General features: G+C 48.0%; 2 protein-coding genes across 14 annotated transcripts in view; one reads left to right on the plus strand and one right to left on the minus strand.

Annotated features, from left to right (window-relative positions):
• Nucleotides 1–16,838, plus strand: part of HVCN1 (hydrogen voltage gated channel 1) — a 40,493-nt gene extending 23,655 nt beyond the window's left edge. For all 3 annotated transcript variants that reach the window (XM_058425178.1, XM_058425179.1, XM_032168697.2), the window contains 5 exons: nucleotides 4,307–4,591; nucleotides 10,441–10,545; nucleotides 14,643–14,874; nucleotides 15,792–15,904; nucleotides 16,590–16,838. In XM_058425178.1, coding sequence (XP_058281161.1) covers nucleotides 4,307–4,591; nucleotides 10,441–10,545; nucleotides 14,643–14,874; nucleotides 15,792–15,904; nucleotides 16,590–16,655 — 801 coding nt within the window. In that variant the 3' untranslated portion in view covers nucleotides 16,656–16,838. The remainder of the gene's footprint in view (nucleotides 1–4,306; nucleotides 4,592–10,440; nucleotides 10,546–14,642; nucleotides 14,875–15,791; nucleotides 15,905–16,589) is intronic.
• Nucleotides 14,760–21,498, minus strand: part of TCTN1 (tectonic family member 1) — a 37,511-nt gene continuing 30,772 nt past the window's right edge. For 2 of the 11 annotated variants that reach the window (XM_032168688.2, XM_058425176.1), the window contains exons 12-15: nucleotides 20,904–21,066; nucleotides 18,705–18,845; nucleotides 18,148–18,292; nucleotides 16,938–17,021 (exon numbers count right to left, since the gene is read on the minus strand). In XM_032168688.2, the coding sequence (XP_032024579.1) occupies nucleotides 18,149–18,292; nucleotides 18,705–18,845; nucleotides 20,904–21,066 (448 nt within the window). In that variant the 3' untranslated portion in view covers nucleotides 16,938–17,021; nucleotide 18,148. Of the gene's footprint in view, nucleotides 14,897–16,394; nucleotides 16,575–16,937; nucleotides 17,022–18,147; nucleotides 18,293–18,704; nucleotides 18,846–20,889; nucleotides 21,067–21,498 lie in introns of those variants that run through there. The other 9 variants (XR_009208945.1, XR_009208946.1, XM_032168691.2 and 6 more) reach the window with 9 other exon arrangements.

Raw genomic sequence — 21,498 nt, forward strand, 5'->3', positions numbered from 1 at the left:
CTCCTGACCTCAGGTGATTTGCCCACCTTGGCCTCCCAAAGTGATGGGATTACACAAGTGAGCCACCATGCCCAGCCATGTGTATCTTTTTTGTAGGTTCCATTTCTCTATTAAGATTTTTATTTGTTCCCTCATTAAGTTTATGTTTTCCTTGAAATCCTTGAATATATTTGTAATATCTGTTTTCAAGTCTTTCTTGGCCAGTTCTATTATCTCTGTACATGTTTATTTTTATTTTTGAGACAGAGTTTCACTCTTGTTGCCCAGGCTGGAGTGCAATGGTGTGATCTCAGCTCACTGCAACCTCTGCTTCCCAGGTTCAAGCAATTCTCTTGCCTCAGCCTCCCAAGTAGCTGGGATTACAGACATGTGCCACCACACCCAGCTAATTTTGTATTTTTAGTAGAGATGAGGTTTCTCCATGTTGGTCAGGCTGGTCTCGAACTCCCCACCTTAGGTGATCTGCCCACCTCGGCCTCCCAAAGTGCTGGGATTACAGGCATGAGCCACTGTGCCCAACCATTTTTAATCTTCTATCAGCTGATTTTTTTATTAGTTGTGGGCCACATTTTTCAGCTTTATCTGTCTAGTAATTTTTATTGTATGCTAGACAGTATGCATCTATGATGTTGAGTTTATGTTGTTGTCTTCCTAATAAAGTATTGAGTTTTGTTCCAACAGGCAGTAAATTTACTTGGGGATCAGCTTGTTCATTTCAAGGCTTATTTTTAAGCTTTGTTGGGATGAGTATAATGTGGCCCTTCCTATAAAGCTAGATTAGGTCTACTCATAAGGCATAATTTTTCTGGGATTTCTGCTGAATGCTTAGGGTGTTCAATGAGGTCTCTCTACTCTGGCTGCTGGGAATTTACATATCTCCCAACCCAGTCCTATGTAATCTCTGGTAGTTGTTCAGCTCACAGCACCCCAAGGGGTTTTTTTCCTGAAAGTTATATTTTTCCCTGCCTCATGAAATCTTGTTCCACATATATGATGTTTAGGACTCAGCCAAAGTCCATATTTTGGGGTCTCCTCCTCTGCGTAGCTTTCCTATTTTTGGTACATTGCCATGCAGATTCCCGAGGGGAGGGAGACTCAGTAGCTTTGAACTGTAGTCTTTGCCTTCACAGTCCAGAAATTACCTCCAGGCACAAAGCCAGGATGATTGTAGGGTTTGCCTCATTCATTTTTCTTCTCTAAGGGATCACAGTAAATTTCACATATTTTATCCAGTTTTATAATTGGTTATGGCAGGAGGGATAATCTGTTATTAGTTACTCTATAGTGTAATAAGGCCAGAAGCAGAAATCTCATTCTTGTGTATGTTTACACTCATGCTTTTACACATTCCAAAACAATATGTAATATTTTCCATATATTTAACATTTTTACTTAAGTGGTATCACATTGTTCTTATTCTTCCATATCTTTCTTCTACAATCAACATTTTTAAGGAGCTATCCACATTGCTAGATTCATTGTTGCTTAACAAACAGTATTTTTGAGTGTCTGTTAAGTGCAAGGCATTTTTCTAGGTGCTGGGTATACAGTTGTACTTAATACTTAAATGTAAGCCAGACACCGTGTCATGTACCCGTAATCCCAGCTACTCGGGAAGCTGAAGCTGGAAGGTTGTTTTAGCCCAGGAGTTTAAGACCAGCCTGGGCAACATAGCAAGACCCCATCTCTAAAAAAAATAATTGTTTTAAATAGTCAGATACTTTATAGTGTGCCATAGTCCAAACTACCTGGGAGGCTGAGGCAGGAGAATTGCTTGAGCCCAGGAATTCAAGACTGTAGTGAGCTATGATCGCACCCCTGCATCTAGCCTGGGTGACAAGTGAGATCCTCTTTAAAAAAAAAAAAAAAGAAAAGAAAATTGAATGTAAAGTCTTCCTCTAAGATATCCACTGGCCAAAAGAAACTAACAGGAAACGACCACTGAGGTAGGAGGAAAACCAGAAGGCTGTGGCATCCCAGAAGCCAATGAAGGAAGCATTTGAAGAAAGAAGTGATTGGTCTACTGTATTCAGTGCTGCCGAGTGGGTACACATGAGCATCACCAGTGACATACTGAGACGCAGTTAATTCATTTTAACTGCTATATAGTGTCCCATTACATGAACAGAGAATATTCATTCCTCTATCTCCCACATGTAGATAAATTTTCTTTTTCTTTTTCTTTTTTTTTTTTCGAGACAGAGTCTCACTCTGTTGCCCACGCTGGAGAACATGGCTTACTGCAGCCTCGACCTCCCAAGCTCAAGCACTCCTCCTGCCTCAGCCTCCCAAGTAGCTGGGACTACAGGTATGCTACCATGCCTGGCTAATTTTTTTTATTTTTCTGGAGACAGGGTCTTGCCATATTGCCCAGGCTGGCCTCAGCTCCTGGGCTCAAGCAATCCTCCCACCTCAGCCTCCCAAAGTGTGGGGATTACAGGTGTGAGCTACCACACCTGCCCATATTTGCAATGAACATTTTTGAACATGTCACCAATTTGAGCACATGTGCCCAAGTTTCTCTTTCGACCCTATGTAGGGATAGAATCACTAGATCATTCAGAAAGATACACACACTTCAACTTGACAAGATCATGCCAAATTTCTCCCCAAAATGATGGTGCTGGTGCCTGTTTCTGTCTTCAGTGTTCAAGAGACCCCATTGCTTCACGCCCTCACCAATATTTGATGTAGACTTTAAGACTCTTGCCAACCTGAGGAGTGAAAAGATGTGCTATTGTTACTTCACGCTGCATTTTTCTGAGTAGTATTGGGGATAAGCATCTTGGCTATTTGAGTTTTCTCTTACATGACCTGCCTGTTAAAGTCCACTGCCCGGTTTTCCATGGAGTTTTTCTTTCTCTTTTTGATTTATAAGATTTCTTTATATATTCTGGTTACTCTTTGTCTATCACATACATTGTAAATATTTATCCCTGTCTGTGGTATGTCTTATAACTTTGTAGGGTGTTGGGGGTGGGAGGTGTCATAGTAAAGCTTTTAGTTTTGATGCAGTCAAATCTATGTATTTTGTGTTTGTTTTTGTGTTGTTCATTTGTGTTTTGAGACAGGGTCTCAACTTGTTGCCCAGGCTAGAGTGCAGTGGCATGATCTTGGCTCACTGCAACCTCCGCCTCCCAGCTTCAAGCGATGTTGGGGCCTCAGCCTCCTGAGTAGCTGGGATTACAGGCATGCGCCACCATACCCAGCTAATTTTTGTATTTTTTGTAGAGATGGGGTCTCGCCATGTTGGCCAGGCTGGTCTCAAACTCCTGACCTCAGGGAATCCACTTACCTTAGCCCATGGGATGAGTGCTGGGATTATAGGCATGAGCCACCGTACGCAGCCTATTTTGTGGTGTTTTCTGTTATTTAAGCAATCTTTTCCTATCCTAAGCTCATGAAGTTACTGGCCTGTATTTTGTTCTAAGACTTTTTAAGTTGTTCCTTTTTAAATACACTTTACACATTCATGTAAGTGCATCTCAGATATATTCTGTGGGGCGCGGGGGCAAGGTGGGGAATGGCTTTTTTTTCCTATTGAGAAAGCCAGGTGTCCCAGCCTCTCCAGCCTTTCTTTCCCGTGAGTCTGGACGGCCACCCCATCTCCTCTAGGCTCCCTCAGGGACATTAAGCTCTCTCTTCCTGTTCCAGTAGTCATGTAGCCTGTTCTTGCACTCATACCTATACATTTCAATTATTTAACTTTATGTAAATTTGATACCTGGTAGGGCAAGTTGGGTAAAGTGGAGAGAGGGCACAGGGATATTTGCTTTTGCTTTAAACAACTGTCTGTGTGAATAGCACTGGCTGAACTTGGAAAATGTCTGTCTGCCATGCGCCCGTCAGGATGTGTGGGGTGATGGGTGGGGATCTCGTGACTTCTCTATGAAACTCTGGGTACTTTTACTTTTGGCTTCCCCTCCCCACGCCCTGCCCACTGGCCCCTCCAGTTTCCAGGTTGTAATGTCTCTGAACCTTGGGGCGGCCCTTCCGGTATTCATACATGGGCCCGTGGCGGGTGTTTTGGGACTGGGCTGCAGTACTGATTCCGTTGGTTACTGCCAACCAGACCACAGTGACAGGCCTGCTGGGGGCAGGAGTTTCCTGTTGCCTCATAGACACTGAGACCCTGGATTCCAAAAATAAAAGCATGAGAAACCACCGTGACCTCATGGTCTCTGCTTGCAGGGGGTTCTAAGCACCCAGGACCATCTTCACCTGCAGTGGCCTGGCCCAGCCTGGGCCATGTGGGCTCTGAGTGGCCAACTGCCTGAAGCTCTTGCTCTCTGTCTCCGCCTTCTAGGCAGTCACCCGCAGGGCCAAGGTGGCTCCCGCTGAGAGGATGAGCAAGTTCTTAAGGCACTTCACGGTCGTGGGGGACGACTACCATGCCTGGAACATCAACTACAAGAAATGGGAGAATGAAGAGGACGAGGAGGAGGAGGAGCAGCAACCACCCACACCAGCCTCAGGCGAGGAAGGCAGAGCTGCAGCCCCTGATGCTGCCCCTGCCCCTGGCACCGCGCCCAGGGCCCCCCTTGACTTCAGGGGCACGTTGAGGAAACTGTTCAGCTCCCACAGGTTTCAGGTAGGTGGGGCAGGAGTCTGGGATACCCAGAACTGGCAGGAGAGCCATCAGGGAATGTGAGGCAGGTGGCCAGGCTGAGCCCGTTTGGCCACTGCCTCATTCATTCTACGAGTGTTTGCCCAGCACCTACAACGTGCCAGGGACCCTGTACCGTGCTGGGAATGCAGTAGGCAGATCTCAAGTTGTCAGGGAGAAAAGAGCCATGATCCAAAAGTAAAAGGTCCACCAATGGATGAGTGTTAAACCAAATGTGTTCTATCCATACAGTGGAATATGATTCCAACATCAAAAGCAAAGAAGTGCTGATCCATGCCACAATGTGGATGAACCTTGAAAACATGGTGCTGAGGGAAAGAAGCCAGACACAAAAGGCCAGAGTGTAGGATTCCATTGATACAAAATGTCTAGAACAGGCAAATCCATAGAGACAGGAAGCAGATTGGCAGCTGCCACAGGTGGGAGTGTTTCCATCTGAGGAGATGAAAATGTTCTGGAATTATAGTGGTGATGGTTACACAACCTTGTGAATGGACTAAACGTCACTAAATTTTACACCAACTTTAAAATGGTAAATTTTACGTTATGCAAATTTTACCACACACAAAAAAAGTAAATAAAGGGTAAAAAACAGACAGAAAAAACACTCATCCATTCACTCTGCGAACACTCAGTGCCAGAGGTTCCCCTGCCTCATGGAGACCCATCACGCTGGGGGCCTCAGTCTCTCTTGTGGAGTGATGCCCAAAATACCTGCCTGTCCTGGCCTTAGCCCACTGCTGATAGCCTCCAGGCGTGGTTGCAGGGAGAAAGCAGAGCTGGGGTGGTCCTCACAGACGAGCAAAGGGAACTGAACTTTCTGTGGAGTTCAAGCAATTCTCCTGCCTCAGCCTCCTGAGTAGCTGGGATTATAGGCGCCTGCCACCACGCCTGGCTAATTTTGCATTTTTAGTAGAGACAGGGTTTCACTATGTTGGTCAGGCTGGTCTTGAACCCCTGACCTCAGGTGATCCACCCACCTCAGCCTCCCAAAGTGCTGGGATTACAGGTATTAGCCACCGCGCCCGGCCAACTGTCCTGCCATTGATTGATTGATTGATTGATTGGAGACAGAGTCTTGCTCTGTCACCCAGGCTGGAGTGCAGTGGCATGATCTCAGCTCACTGCAACCCCTGCTTCCTGGGTTCAAGCTATCCTCCTGCCTCAGCCTCCCAAGTAGCTGGGATTACAGGTGCCTGCCACCACACCTGGCTAATTTTTGTATTTTTGGTAGAGATGGGGTTTCACCATATTGGCCAGGCTGGTCTCAAACTCCTGACCTCAAGTGATCCACCCATCTCAGCCTCCCAAAGTGCTGGGATTACAGGCGTGAGCCACTATGCCTGGCCATGTCCCGCCATTTAGAAGGGCTTTTTTTTTTTTTAAGAGATAGGATCTTGCTATGTTGCCCAGGCTGGTCTCGAATTCCTGGCCTCAAGTGATCCTCCCATCTTGGCCTCCCAAAGTGCTGTGATTACAGGCGTGAGCCACCATACACAGTCTAGAAGGACATTTCTGATTTTGAAGGACAAATGCAAGTGGAGTCTGGTCAGCCCTCTCTGGACCCAATCCCCATCCCCAAGGTGGCAGAGCCTATGTCTGGGTGCCTGGAAACACATTCAAGTCCCGGGAGGGCACAGGTCTGGGGACCACAGGGAAGCACACAGTTCTCAAAGGTGGGCATTTGGGGGATGCTACTGCAGGTGTCCCCAAACAAAATAGACCCGTCCCTCTTCTGGAAGCAGAGAAATGTAGCCCTTGCCTCTTCCATCACTGACTTTATTCCAGGGTAAAAGAGAAAAAAAATGTATTTTGGTCTTTTTGTTTCCCCCACTCTTGTGTGGCTGAAATAGACCCTGTCCCTCTTCTGGAAGCAGAGAAATGTAGCCCTTGCCTCTTCCATCGCTGACTTTATTCCAGGGTAAAAGAGACTTTATTCTAGGGTAAAAGAGAGAAAAAATTTATTTTGGTCTTTTTTTCCCCCACTCTTGTGTGGCTGAAAGCAGCAAAGCTGAAAGCAGCAAAGCAAGCCAGCTGACATGCCAGAGCGCCTGGCGACCCAGCTTCTCTGTGGCTGTGATGGGAAAGGAAACATGCTATTAAGTTGTTGGGGCTGAAATCCCAAACCCTCAATTTCAGGAGCAGAAGGAAAGAACCAGCTTCCTTGCAGCTGCAACGGAGCCCTGGGCCGCCCCATCAGGATATCCCCCTCCTGCCTGGGCTTAGGGCTGGGGACTGGTCCCTGAGCTGGGACACCCAGAGACACTCCTGCTGGGGAAAAAGATGAATGCCTGTCATAAAGTGAGTGGAGGTGTTTATTCACCCACCCAACAGTCACTTATTGAGCACCTGCTGTGTACAGTGACAAATGTGGCAGACACATCTTTGCCCTCATTGAGGATTTGGCAGGCTGCAGAGAGGCAGAAATGATAGGAGCCATCACCGAGACACACATTGGTTACAAATAGAAGCCCTCCACAGGAAGGAGGGGGGCTCTGAGAGGTCCTGGGGGTGGGGGGACCTGATCAGGGACTTGAGTCAGAGGAGGTGACACCTGCATGCTGAGCAGGAGTGAGCCCCACGGATGGATGGCGTGGGAGGCTTCCAGGTAGAGGGGCTTCATTTGCCAAGGACCGGCAGCATTGCAGGAATTGAGAAGGGTGCACGTGGATCAGGTGTGGGTGTCACCAGCAGACAACTGGCAAGAGAAGAGGCCAGGGAAGGTCATCCACAGGTCATGGGCTGCCTTTGAAAGCTCTAAGTGTGTGGTTGGGAGATCAGATTTGTAGAGGGACTTGGTGGCAGCAGTGAGGCCACACTGGAGTAGGTGGTGAGGCTCAGGGGTTGTAGTCTCTACAGGTAGGATCGGCATCCAGGAAGCTCCTGGGATCCCTTTCTTGGGTGGTTTGAGATGGCCAAGGTGCTTGATATATTGATAGTTAACTGCGGTCCCTTCTTACATGGGATGGCACAACCAAGGGAGAGAATATGGGGTGATTCAGGGCCCAAGGAAGCCATGAATGACAGGACAGAGTCGAGCCAAGGGAAAGTGGTCCCAGGAGTCAGGGAGCTTCACTTTCATTCCCATGCACCGCAGGCCAGCCCTGTGCTAAGCGCTGTTCATACTTCACTCACATCATGCTCCCATTGTTGCTCTGGGGTAGAAAATGTGGCCCACCCCATTTTCCCCGAGAGGGCGTTGAAGCTTCCAGCATTGAGAGATGTGTCCAAGGTCCAGGCAGATGGGGGAGCTGGGAGCTGAGCCCAGGACTGGCCGCCCCACGGCGCGGACTCTGCAGTCTTTGCCAGGGTGAGGATTTGGAATGAAGCAGCTTCTCTGAATTCTCAGCAATTTTCCTTGTGACCTGGTTCCCCTCAGAAGCAACACTCCCTGTGAACCGGCAGATTCAGGGCCCCAAGGATGAATTTTCATAGAGGCCGGGGTTATTACCCTGGCATTGTAGTTTTGTGACCTTGGGTTGGTCTGTCTCTCATTTTTCTTTTGCATTGTTTCTTTTTTAAATTGAGGTGAGATTCACATAACAATCATTTTTAAGTAAATGATTCTGTGGCATTTATTTAACACATTCACAGTGTTGTACAAGTCACCACTATCTAGTTCCAGAGCATTTTCTTTTTTTTTTTTTTCTTTTTTCTTTTTGAGACGGAGTTTCGCTCGTTGCCCAAGCTGGACTGGAATGGTGCGATCTCGGCTCACGGCAACCTCCGCCTCCCAGGTTGAAGCGATTCTCCTACCTCAGCCTCCCAAGTGGCTGGGATTACAGGCACACACCACCATGCCCAGCTAATTTCCTGTATTTTTAGTAGAAATAGGGTTTCACTATGTTAGCCAGGCTGGTCTCGAACTCCTGACCTCAGGTGATCTGCCCGCCTCAGCCTCCCAAAGTGCTGGGATTACAGGCATGAGCCACCATGCCCAGCCCCAGAGCATTTTCAAATGGAAACCTGGTACCCATTAGCAGTCACTCCCCATTCCCCCTCCCCCAGCCCTGGGCAACTGTGAACCTGCATTCTGTCTCTGGATTTGCCATTTCTGGACATTTCATTAGATGAGATCATATAATGTGTGATCTTGTCTGTCTGCCTTCTTTCACTTAGTATGACGATTTCATAGTAGCGTGGGTCAGAACCTCATTCTTTTCATGGCTGAATATTGGGTCTGTTCCTTGTAGCTCTGCGACTTGGTTTTACCTCACATGAGCTCTCAGATCCCTTTAGTTCCAAAATAAAACCAAGGAAAAACAACAACAAAAACCCCACTAAAGGCTTGCACCTTTATTATGCTTGCTGAATTTGAATATGTGTGAAAACTTGATTACAAAGCAATTTGCCATGCAATTTTCACAAGAAACCACGTCATAAAATAATTACTGAAATAATTACCTACAGGTTGAAAGGATCAAAGGATTAATAGTCTGTTCTTGCAGAGGCCTGAACTTGTTTAATTTTAACCTGAAACTGCAGAAATTGCCAAGATAATGGCAGATTAATTTTTTCAGAGGCCAGAATCTACTGATCTGACAGTGTGAGCAGCAAGGCCCTGGGGGGGACGGTGATGGCCTGGAATTTCCAAGGGAAAAGAGGGGTCACTCGAGGTCCTTTGGGGCTCCTCCCACTGCTGCATTTCCACTGCCATTATGGTATCCCCAATGCTGTCACCTCCACCCTGCCATCAGTGCCCTCGCCAACATCATCACCAGCTGTCACCGTGACTGCCATCACCACCAGCTGCTTCCCACAGCCGCCATCAGTGAGACCACCCACCCACTCCACACTGCTCCCCACCTGTCCTCTGTCAGCCCATCACAAAGCCCACGAGGCTGTGTTTCCCATAGCAGCTCTCCTAAATTCTCCAGGACACCGGGACTCTTCTCCCCTTCACCCTCTTCACCCACTGTGAGCACACGTGAGCTGGGGCAGGCACCTCACATCTCCGGGCAGAAGCTGGTTTGTAAGCACAGCAGCCGTCCCTGTAGCCGAGGAACCTGCAGTCGGCAGTCCCCAAGGTCCCTTCCAGGACTCAGACTGCCGAGGCAGGGCTGTGTTGAATTATTTATTGAGCATCTGTTCTGTAAGCACCCCAGCAACAGGAATAGAAAAATACAAACTTGCCTGGGCACGGTGGCTCACGCCTGTAATCTCAGCACTTTGGGAGGCCAAGGTAGGTGGATCACTTGGGGTTAGGAGCTTGAGACCAGCCTGGCCAACATGGTGAAACACCATCTCTACTAAAAATACAAAAATTAGCCAGGCATGGTGGTGCGTGCCTGTTATCCCAGCTACTCGGGAGGCTGAAGTAGGAGAATTGCTTGAACTCAGGAGGCGGAGGTTGCAGTGAGGCGAGATCATGCTACTGTACTCCAGCCTGGATGACAGAACAAGACTCTGTCTCAAAAAATAATAATAATAATAAAAAATAAAAAACCTGATTATTTGTTGCCATCTAGGTATGGGCAGTTTGGTTTGAGAGGTGGTATCTGAGAAACAGTGACCAAAGGTCAGAAAATGAGCCAGAGATGTTCTGGGAGGGCAGGGAAGGTGGGCAGCGCCTAGAGGCAGAGCAGGCCAGGAGGATGGCAGGAAGGAGGCTGGCAGCTTCTATCAGAGAGGAGCTGGCCCTGCACAGCCTCCATCCTGGTGGGGCCTCTGGCGAGCTATGGCAGTAGCCTCCCATCCTTAATGGCTTTGCCCAGTGGTTTCACCCACGTGCTTCCAAGCCAGCTCTTAATGATGGGAGACGGAGGGCCTCTGTGTGGGTCTCATGGTCTCTGGCACCTTCCCTTGGCCCACAGGTCATCATCATCTGCTTGGTGGTTCTGGATGCCCTCCTGGTGCTTGCTGAGCTCATCCTGGACCTGAAGATCATCGAGCCCGACAAGAATGACTATGCTGCCAGGGTAGGGGTTGACAGCTCTTCTGGGGTCTTACTGATATGTTTTGCTTGTGTTATCTGCACAGAAGGGGTGCAGAGTGGAGCAGCTGACACCTCACTTGGAGTAGCAAGGTCTGTGGTAGTTTGATAGGTGTTTTCATCTTCCTTTCCAGATTATGGATTAGCATTTACTACAAGCAGGAAACCTTGTTTCACATGATGGCTGGAATCCTGGGCAATGCTAGGCTAGTGAGCTGGAGCACGTGGGGTGGATCCACTCTGCCATCTCTGGGTCAGGAGGGGCATTCCTCCTGTCTTCTGTTGATGGTCTGCATGGTCCCCTTGCTGGGCCATCAGGAGATGTGCTGTTTATTCACTGATTCAGTTACTAAGCCCATCCCAGATGTTCACCCAAAGGGTGGTGGACACACCCTGTCTCAGTGCCAAGGGAGGAGATCAGGAGAGTTAAAATCATCCCTGGCTGGGCATGGTGGCTCACACCTGTAGTCTCTGCACTTTGGGAGGACAAGGTGGGTGGATCACCTGAGGTCAGGAGTTCGAGACCAGCCTGGCCAACATAATGAAACCCCATCTCTACTAAAAATACATACAAGTAGCTGGGCGTGGTGGCACACGCCTGTAATCGCAGCTACTCAGGAGGCTGAGGCAGGAGAATCGCTTGAACCCCAGAGGCAGAGGTTACAGTGAGCCAAGATAGCGCCACTGCACTCCAGCCTGGGCAACAAGAGCAAAACTCTGTCTCCAGAAAAAAAAGAACGGAAGAGGCTCAGGGGCATTTCCCCCCCCAGCCCCCGCCATGCCCTTTTTTGGAAAAACAAAATGGAATTGATATGCAAATGTATGTCTTTGCAAGTGGTGAAAAAGGCAGAAGGAAATATTAAACTTCTTCCTGATACCTTTCCCAGAGGTAGCCCTGTGACATCTCCTATGCCGGCATAGAAGGAGAATCTTCCCTGTCCATCTGTTTTCTCCTAAATAATTGTTTTCATGTTTCTCAGAGACTGGGTCTTGAACCCCAGGGCTCAAGTGATCCACCCACCTCTGCTTCCCAAAGTGCTGGGATTACAGGCGTGCGACACTGCACTTGGCTCTCTCCCTCTATTTTTAATAGAATCCATTAACATACCTGCCATACTTATTGTCTTTTTTTCTCTCAACTTTTTATGAAAAATGGCAAAGACACATTTTGCTGTGTTTGCGTTGTCACTATACATCCCCGCAGATGCACACACGTTTCCATCTGGCCATTTGACATCACAACCCTTCACTCCTAAATACTTCAACGTGCCTAGTAAGGTTTTTCTCCCATGGAGCCATGAGAGCATCATCAGACCTAAAATAAGATCAATAGTCCCACCTAACAACCACTTTTATTCACTCATCTCAAATGTCTCTTTTTATTTTTTTGAGACAGTCTCTTATCGCCCAGGCTGGAGTGCAGTGGCACTATCTCATCTCACTGCAACGTCTGCCTCCTGAGTTCAAGCGATTCTCCTGCCTCCGGCTCCAGAGTAACTGGGATTACAGGTGCCCACCACCACACCCAGCTAATTTTTGTATTTTTAGTAGAGATGAGAGTTCACCATGTTGGCCAGGCTGGTATCGAACTCCTGACCTCAAGTGATCTGCCCACTTTGGCCTCCCAAAGTGCTGGGATTACAGGCAAGAGCCACTGTGCCCAGCCCAGGAATGTCTTTAATGGCACTTTTTTTCAAACTAGGATAGAGAATTCCAATATTCTATTTGGTTATGTCTCCTTGGAATTTTTTATTTTTTTTTTTACTTGAGACAGTCTTGCTCTGTCACCCAGGCTGGAGTGCAGGAGCACCTAACAGCTCACTGTAGCCTTGATCTCATGGGCTCAAGCCTTCCTCCCACCTCAGCCTCCTGAGTAGCTAGAACCACACACACGCACCACCACACCTAGCTAATTTTTAAACTTTTTGTAGAGACAGGGTTTCCTTGTGTTGCCCAGGCTGGTCTTGAACTCCCAAAGTGCTGGGATTACAGGTGTGAGCCACTGCACCCGGCCTCCCTGGGCTTTCTTTTTTTTTTTTTTTTTTTTTGAGACGGAGTCTTTCTCTGTCCCCCAGGCTGGAGTGCAGTGGCGCGATCTCGGCTCACCGCAACCTCCACCTCCTGGGTTCACGCCATTCTCCTGCCTCAGCCTCCCGAGTAGCTGGGAATACAGGCGCCCGCCAACATGCCCGGCTAATTTTTTGTGTTTTTAGTAGAGACGGGGTTTCACCGTGTTAGCCAGGATGGTCTCGATCTCCTGACCTCGTGATCCGCCCGCCTCAGCCTCCCAAAGTGCTGGGATTACAGGCTTGAGCCACCGCGCCCGGCTTGGGCTTTCTTAATCTAGAGAAATCCTCCTGCTTTTCTTTTTCCTTCATGACAATGACTCTTGGAAGAGCCCAGCCAGTAGAATGTCCCATGTTCTGGATTTGTCTGATGATTTTGAGGTCTCCTGCCTTGTTTCTTTATTTCCTGCACACCACGGTTAGGTCCAGGGCTTGATCAGCAGGGAGTCCTCATTGGCTGGCGATGTTCTGGATGTGGCATTTTCAGGAGGCACACCACGCCAGGGGTCCCACTCAGTTGGGTCACTTGATTTAGGTAGTAAATGCTGGACCGCTCCACTGGCCAGGGGCATTTTTCCCGTTGCAGTGGTAAATGATCTGCCCAGTACTGCTTTGGTAGCATGCAAATATCCTCTTCCCCAGTTGGCATCTGTTGGTGATCCTTGCCTGAGTCAGTGACTACACTAGGGAATGCAAAATGGTGATTTTCTGTCTTTCCTTCTACATTTAGTAGTCGGTACTCTTCTATAAAAAAGCACTTCTCTGTTTTCCCACGTGTGTGTATGTGTGCATGGGTGTATGTGCCACACTGAATTTTTTTTATTCACTGTGTTACAATCAATCTCAGTCATTCTTTTCAATGTTCAGATTGTCCCAAATGTTGTCACTGTGAGCCTCTTCAAGCTGACTGCTGGGTCCTGTTGACATGACTCTGTGATGTCTTTGAAGACTTCCTTGCTTTCTGGCACAAGACGTCCATGCCCACATTGTACCTCCCCTGCCCCAGATCTGGAAATGGTTATCTTAGTGTGAGGACTGGTTATTTTATTTTATATTTTATTTTATATTTTAATTTTTTGAGACAGTCTCACTTGTCACCCAGGCTGGAGTGCAGTGGTGCAATCTTGGCTCACTGCAACCTCTCCTCCGGGTTCAAGCAATTCTCCTAAGCCTCCTAAATAGCTGGGACTACAGGCATGCACCACCACGCCTGGCTAACTTTTTGTATTTTTTTAGTAGAGACAGGTTTTTACCATGTTGGCCAAGGTGGTCTCAAACTCCGGACCTCAGGAGATCTGCCTGCCTTGGCCTCCCAAAGTGCTGGGATTACAGGCATGAGCCACTGTGCCCAGCCAGGACTAGATCAAGATCTCGGAACCCTTTTCACTTTCCACCTACCTTGGTGATCACTCTAATTGGAACATATGGATCTGCCTCCATTCATTCATTCAGTTATTTTAGAGATGGGGTCTTGCTGTGTTGCCCAGACTGGCCTCAAACTGGACTCTAGGCAGGAGGCCTCACCTAGCCTCCTGAGTAACTGGGGCTATTGGCTCGAGCCACCACACCCAGCTTAATCGTTTTAACAACTGTGTCCTTAGGGCCCCATATGGAGGTGCCACCATTCATTTCAAGAGTAACTTCTAATGGACATTTTTGTCTAATGGACATTTCTGTTGTCTTACAAACAATGCAGAAAGTATTTGTTCTGCAAACAGTGCTGCAGTAAATATCCTTAGTCCCTGTGCACGCAGGAGCTCAGCTGTAGGGTAAGTTCTTAGCCATGGAATTGCTGGTCCAAAGGGTCTAGAGGATGCTTTAATTCTGACATTGCCAAATTGCCCTTTAGAGAGCAGGTGCCTCATCTGTGGTGTTCACAGCTGTGTTTCCAGCACTGGGCATCTGGATTTGTCCAACAGATGAATTATCTTGCTGGTGACCAGGCAGGTGCATGCGAGGGCAGCTTGACCTCTCAGAGGCCCAATCTCCCCTGACTGTGGTTCCTTGTCCCCTTCAGGTATTCCACTACATGAGCATCACCATCTTGGCCTTTTTTATGATGGAGATTATCTTTAAGTTATTTGTCTTCCCCCTGGAGTTCTTTCACCACAAGTTTGAGATCCTGGATGCCGTCGTGGTGGTGGTCTCGTTCGTCCTCGATCTTGTCCTCCTGTTCCAGAAGCACGAGTTTGAGGCTCTGGGCCTGCTGATTCTGCTTCGGCTGTGGCGGGTGGCCCGGATCATCAATGGTAGGTCTCCTGCACTCCCAGGCTGTGGATGGAGAGTGGGGGCTCAGGCATACATCCGAGGCCTGGCTGCGCAGTCACTCTGGGTGCCTGAGCTCACAGTGGCTCCTGTTATGGAGGCCTCTCCTCCCTTCTTCCTCTTCAGCCCTTTAGGAGCTGGTTATGAGCAGGTTTACGTCAAGTAAATAAAAAACAGGTTGGGTGCAGTGGTCATGCCTATAATCCCAGCACTTTGGGAGGCTGAGGCAGGAGGATCACTTGAGCCCAGGAGTTTGAGACCAACCTGGGCAACATGGTGAAACCCCATCTCTACAAAAAAAAAAAATACAAACATCAGTTGGGTGTGGTGGTGCACACATGTAGTCCCAGCCACTGGGGAGGCTGAGGTGGGAGGATCGCTTGAGCCCAGGATTTGGAGGCTGCAATAAGCCAAGACTGTGCCACTGCACCCCAGCCTGGGTGACAGAGCGAGACCCCCTCTCAAAAAAACAAAAAACAAAAAAAAACTGGACTCTTGTCAAAGGAAAGAAAAAAAGCCTTTCAGTTCCTACGGAAGATGCCTGTTATAGGGAAAGGGGGCATTTCCCAGCCTGTGCTTTCGTGGCATCTATGAACACCGCTGCTATGCACCCATATGATTGTGAACAGGTTCTAGGTTAAGAAGCCTAATGCTCATCTTGTCAGTGATTATTTTTAAGGATTTCTCAGCCATGCCAGCTAAAGAGAGATACTGCATAACTGGGTACTAAGTAACTCAGACACGAAACCCTGACCTCCCAGTTCTGATGCCCTAAAGTGATGACTGTCTCGCGTGTCTGTCACCACTCCTCCAAACTCTATACAGGTGTAAGAATACAGATTTTTTTCCTGAGTGGTTAAGTTAGAAACCAGTATCACTGAGACCCCCAATTTTATTTCAGGGATTATCATCTCGGTTAAGACACGTTCAGAACGGCAACTCTTAAGGTTAAAACAGATGAATGTACAATTGGCCGCCAAGATTCAACACCTTGAGTTCAGCTGCTCTGAGAAGGTAAGACGACACATCTGGGTACCGGGCGTGGTGGCTCATGCCTGTAATCCCAGCACTTTGGGAGGCCAAGGCAGGTGGATCACCTGAGGTCCAGAGTTCGAGACCAGCCTGACCAACATGGAGAAACCCTGTCTCTACTAAAAATAAAAAATTAGCCGGGCGTGGTGGCACATGCCTGCAATCCTAGCTACTCAGGAGGCTGAGGCAGGAGAATCACTTGAACCTGGGAGGCGGAGGTTGCGGTGAGCCAAGATCGCGCCATTGCACTCCAGCCTGAGCAACAAGAGCAAAACTCTGTCGCAAAAAAAAAAAAACATCTGGGAAGCTGGCCTCTGCTGCAGCACCCGCTTGCAGCACAGCACTGCTCATGTGCCTAGAGCGCCCTTCCCTGGGCTGAGTCTGCCTTGTCCTTTCAGATCCAGCCCAGGAGTCACATCCTCCCTGAAGCTGTGCCCACCCCCACATCCCAGGGCTCTGCCACGTCCCCCACCTTTGTCTTCTCACTGCTGTCACTGCTGCTTAGTGGAGCCTATCTGATTTTAGCAGTCTCCTCAGCAGACTGAATGCCACAGACAGTGTAGCTTTCATTCATCTCTGTGGTCCTGTGCCTGGGGCTCACTGAATGATTGTCACATTCCTGGCGAGGCTCAAAGTAAATTCCAGTGTTTGTCTGCTTTTGCAATAGGAACAAGAAATTGAAAGACTTAACAAGCTATTGCGACAGCATGGACTTGTTGGGGAAGTGAACTAGACTCGGACCAGCTCCCCTCAAAGAGAAGACACTGCCTCATGGGCCTGTGCTGTCACAAGAGGAACAGCTGCCCCTCCTGGGCTGCCTGGTGAGAGGTTTGGTTTGATGCCTCTGCCTCCCTCCTGCCAGCATGGATTCTGGGTGGACACAGCCCTGTGGAAGTCCAGTACCACCAAGAGCTGCCCATCAATTCCCACCCCGCACTGTATCAAATGTATCACATTTTCTCATGTTGAACACTTTAGCCTTGCTTGAAAATGAGCAACAAAGCTGGACAATTGCTAGTTGTATATAAAATTTAATCTCACCGAATGTACAGTTTTCAAATTTCACATGTATGTTAAGGAACTGATGCATCTGAGCATTCTGAAAGAAAGAAAAAGAAGCTACTTTAGCTGCCACCCCATTCTAGAAAAGTCTCTTATTTTCAAGCTGTTCTAAATAGCTTCCCTTGTCTCGGTTTCCCCAAAAGGGGTACCCAGGCCCCTCCTCTGTGTGCCCCAGCTGCATCAGCCAGCTTCTAGGTGGCTCCATTGCGTTCTGCCACCTGACAACATTTTTCCTCAATTACTGTACAATTACTGTATAAAATAAACCTCTCTTTCCCCTGGACCCTCCTACTGTATTCTTTCCTCTGTGGCACTCATACCAGCCTGCCAGTCAGAGAGCAAGCTAGCTACAGTGCTTGGTGTAGAAATGGCAATTAGACCCAAGACTCCACTATAATTAACATGGTATTTGGGGGAAGATCCCCTTGTAAGGCTGTGTACTCTTCTCGCATGATTTTATCTAATAAATATTTTGCTATTTCTTGTACTCATTTCAACCGGACCCAAAAAGGAAAAAACCTGAACTGAGTATTTTTAAAATAACTCAAAGCAGAGGATGAATGAACTGGCCAAATCTCCTGTGCCTCTGCTGCTTCAAGTCCTGTTCATTTTCTTTACCATCTCCCCAAAGACTTTTTGGGTTCTGTCTATGACCTATGTGTTAAGCATATTCCCCATTCACAAGTCAGACAGAATAACATTTCCAAAAGGAAAAAAGGCGGGAAGGGAGTGGAGAAGGGCAGTGTGCTGGTTTGGAGGCAATCTCAAAGGTTAGAAGTATAATAAGGCCAGGCACGGTGGCTCACACCTGTAATCTCAGCACTTTCAGAGGCCGAGGCAGGAGGAGCACCTGAGCCCAGGAGTTTGAGACCAGCCTGGTCAACACAGCAAGACCCCATCTCTACAAAATATATTAAAATTAGCCAGGTGTTGTGGTGTGCACCTGTAGTCCCAGCTATTAGGAGGCTGAGGTGGGAGGATCGCTTGAGCCCAGGAGGTCAAGGCTGCAGTGAGCCATGATCACATCACTGCACTCCAGCCTGGGCGACAAAGCGAGACCCTCAAAAAGTATAAAATGCAGTGTCCCCTAGGGACTTCTAGCCCCACGTGCACACTTTCTAAAGGGGATGACCTCAGAGGAGAGGCGTAGTTTCCTCACTTACGTCAAACAAACGGGAAGAAGAAGTTAAAGGGCAGCCTGGCATTGATGGCTGGCGGAGCTCTGAAGCCTGCCTCTGCAGGTGCAGACACATCCACAAACGTAACCGCAGTGGAAATAAGAATCGTCCTTTCATTTCCTGAGTTGGCCTGTAACAAACAGAGAGATGCAAGGCCCACCCTCCAGTGTGCTCCCAGAATGACAACAATGAGACACTTTTCGTTCTCTTCTTCACTCAACTACTGTCAGTTCATGAATCTGATAGGTCCTGGAGCACTAATTGTCTATTAACTTGGATGAGAGAAACAATTTTACCAGGGTGTCTGATTAACACATGAATATCATAATTTTCATGAGAATTTTAAAGATCCAATCTAAACCAGAATGCTAATATAAACAGAACCATCGTCAGTGTTTCTAAGAATGACTGCTGAAATATTTTATGAACCCCCATCGTTTAAATTATAATCTTTTTCACAAAGTAATACCTGTCACCTACCACACTTGAGTTGTGTCTGGACTTCTGTCTTAACCTATGGCTTTAAACTAGGTTAGGCCTACCTCAGGAAAGGAGGATGAAATTAGATTTGCAGTTACATTGACTATTTTGGCCTGTGGATTCAGTAGGGATCCGTATTTAGTCCACTTCACTTCTATAACCAAAGCCCCTGGGAGCTGGCAGGAATCCTGCAAAACAAAATGCTGTTAATCCATTAGAATCTTACACAACTGCAAGTCAGACTTAATCTGCAGTTCAGAATTTTAATTATAAAAGGTTTCACATATTACAAAATGTTCTGAACAAGAAAATGAATAGACTCTACAAGTTCAGATAAAAACAGCTTAGAGAATGTACATGTTTTAAAGTAAATGACCCAAAAATATTTTTAACAGCTGAAGCGTAATTTTTCCATCTCCTTCTATTTCTAAAAAGGCCGACATCACCTGAAACTGCGGTAGTGCCGATACCCAACTGTGGACCCTTTAGGGCCATAACTGCTCTAACTTCATCTACCTGTTTATACCTGCCTCACAGACTTCAGGAAAGAAACTGGTAGGAGGGATGGAGGGGGAGAAATAATTATTAGCAGACAAATAAAACCTGATTGCATGTCAATGTTAAAATGCTCTGAGGGGAAATTTAAGTGCTTTCTTCTCACTTATCTAATTTCATCAATTGGCAATTAAGATGTGGCATCTGGGTATCCAGGCAGTGTCCGTATATTGTCAAAGACATCAACTCTTCATCTGCATCAGGAACACTGCTGGTGCCATGAAGGAGCTGAGCTGCCCCTTTGGTTGGCTGCTTTGGCAGCCGACTCTAAGGCCTCTGACCCAAGGAAAAAAGGGGCCGTGGGCCTTCCATGGCTTTTTCCTGGCTTGGCAGTCTCTCCAGTTGGCAAATGTGGTAACTGTTGAAGCTGCAGGCTGGGTACGTGGGGACTCCATGGTACTATTCTACTTTTGTGTATGTCTGACATTTTTTCATTAAAAAAAGCTTTAAAATACATCTCTTCAGGATATGAAAACCTCACAGGCCTGCTAAATTTGGTGGCTGCGAAAAAAGCACTGATGGAATTCCTTAGCTTGAAACTGCCTTTAAAAACCGCGCGGGCTGAACAATCCTCTCAAATATCCTGTTCTTAGGAGACAATGCAGCATGCAGCTGGTGGAAACTGAGTTTAGCAGGTGCTCGTGCCTGCCTCTACCTGGGTTGCCGGCAGAGTTGGTACAAAACCCGCTGCTGCAGGCCCTCTGAGCACCCAGGATCAGCACAGACCCTGACGGTGCCATGTGCGCACTGCTGCCCCTCCTCCCAACTCGTGTCTTCCCTTCTGAAGAGGAGTAATAACTGCATGTCTTCACCCATGGCCAAGAAGCCAGAAGCAATGTGCCTGGTTCTGGTGGGAGAGTTGAGCCAAGACTTCGCAGTGGAACGGCAGGGACTGAGTAATCCCGGGTCTCTGCTGGCCTCGGTGGGAGGGTGGATCAGAGAAATGAGCAGTCCTCACCCCCGTTATGCCCATGCTAGAAATATTCGGCGAGGATAATGAGAGGTCTGAAGAAAGCGTGACAAGAACAAGCTGGGCAATTACAGGCTAAGATGGAGAGCACGCCTCTGGGCCAGGGCCGGCCCACACACTGACTGCTAAGACAAAAGAAAAAGGTGGGCAGAAGCATCACATGTGACCGGGAACCTATCTGTAGGATTGTCAACTTCCATTCAACTCTGTGAGGAACTGTGGCAGTGAAAACTCTCAGGTGTGGGCTGCCTGTGTAGACCAGGGGACAATGGGTGGGACAGCCACATGCATGGAAGGAAGTCTCAGTCTTTTGATACAAGACTCAACATTCGTCTATTGTGTCATGAGATGCCTGGAGAGGGCTCGGGGGACACCAACAATCACAATGATGGTAGCAACAGGATGAGGATCACAGTGGTTCCCATTTATGGACCACTAGGCACCATGCCTAGGGCCACATGTTACCTCACTTAACCCTCTCAATGCCCCATGAGGCCATTCACTCACTATGACTAGCGTTCCCATTTCACAGATGAAAACAGAGGCTCAAAGCCATAAAACTGCTGGCCAGAGGCAACATTGCTAACAAGGGGCAAAAATCAGTATTCAAGATTCAGCCGGCGCTCCCACTCAGGGCCATCCTGCCTCCTTAACAGCTGGCTTCCCCGGCTGCCTTCATCACACCACCTGGAAGAGAAAGACCGCTAGCATGGAACCTGTACCTTCTCCCCTTTACCTTCCTGTTGAATGACTGGGTGAAGAAGTGGATGGGCACCCAGTCCAGCATGTCCTGGGCCTGGGAATTTCCAAAAGGGGCCACGTAATCTGGGAAGCCCTGGCCCCACAGCAGGCTCTTCACCTTCTGTGCTACGAGCTGACACGGGAGAGCTCCAGTCAGTCTTGGTAAAGGAAAAAGAAGTCAACTGAATGAGGCTTGAGTGGTTGTTCATCCACCAGCAGTTTTTCTTTATTTTCTTCTTCCTTTCCTTCCCTTTATTTATTTATTTTTGAAATAAGGTCTCACTCTGATGCCCAAGCTGCAGTGCAGTGGCACCATCATAGCTCCCTGCAGCCTCAAACTCCTGGGCTCATGCAATCCTCCCAGAGTGCTGGGACTACAGGAGTGAGCCACCACACCCAGCCCACCAGCAGTTTTTTGTTTTTTAATTTTTGATTTTTGGTTTTTTGTTTTGTTTTGTTTTGAGATAGAGTTTGCTCTGTTGCCCAGCCTGGAGTACAATGAGGCAATCTTGGCTCACTGCAACCACTGCCTCCCAGGTTCAAGTGATTCCCCTGCCTCAGCCTCCTGAGTAGCTGGGACTACAGGCGCC

Source organism: Hylobates moloch, unplaced genomic scaffold, assembly GCF_009828535.3.
Source record: "Hylobates moloch isolate HMO894 unplaced genomic scaffold, HMol_V3 SCAFFOLD_12, whole genome shotgun sequence".
Taxonomy (NCBI): Eukaryota; Metazoa; Chordata; class Mammalia; order Primates; family Hylobatidae; genus Hylobates; species Hylobates moloch.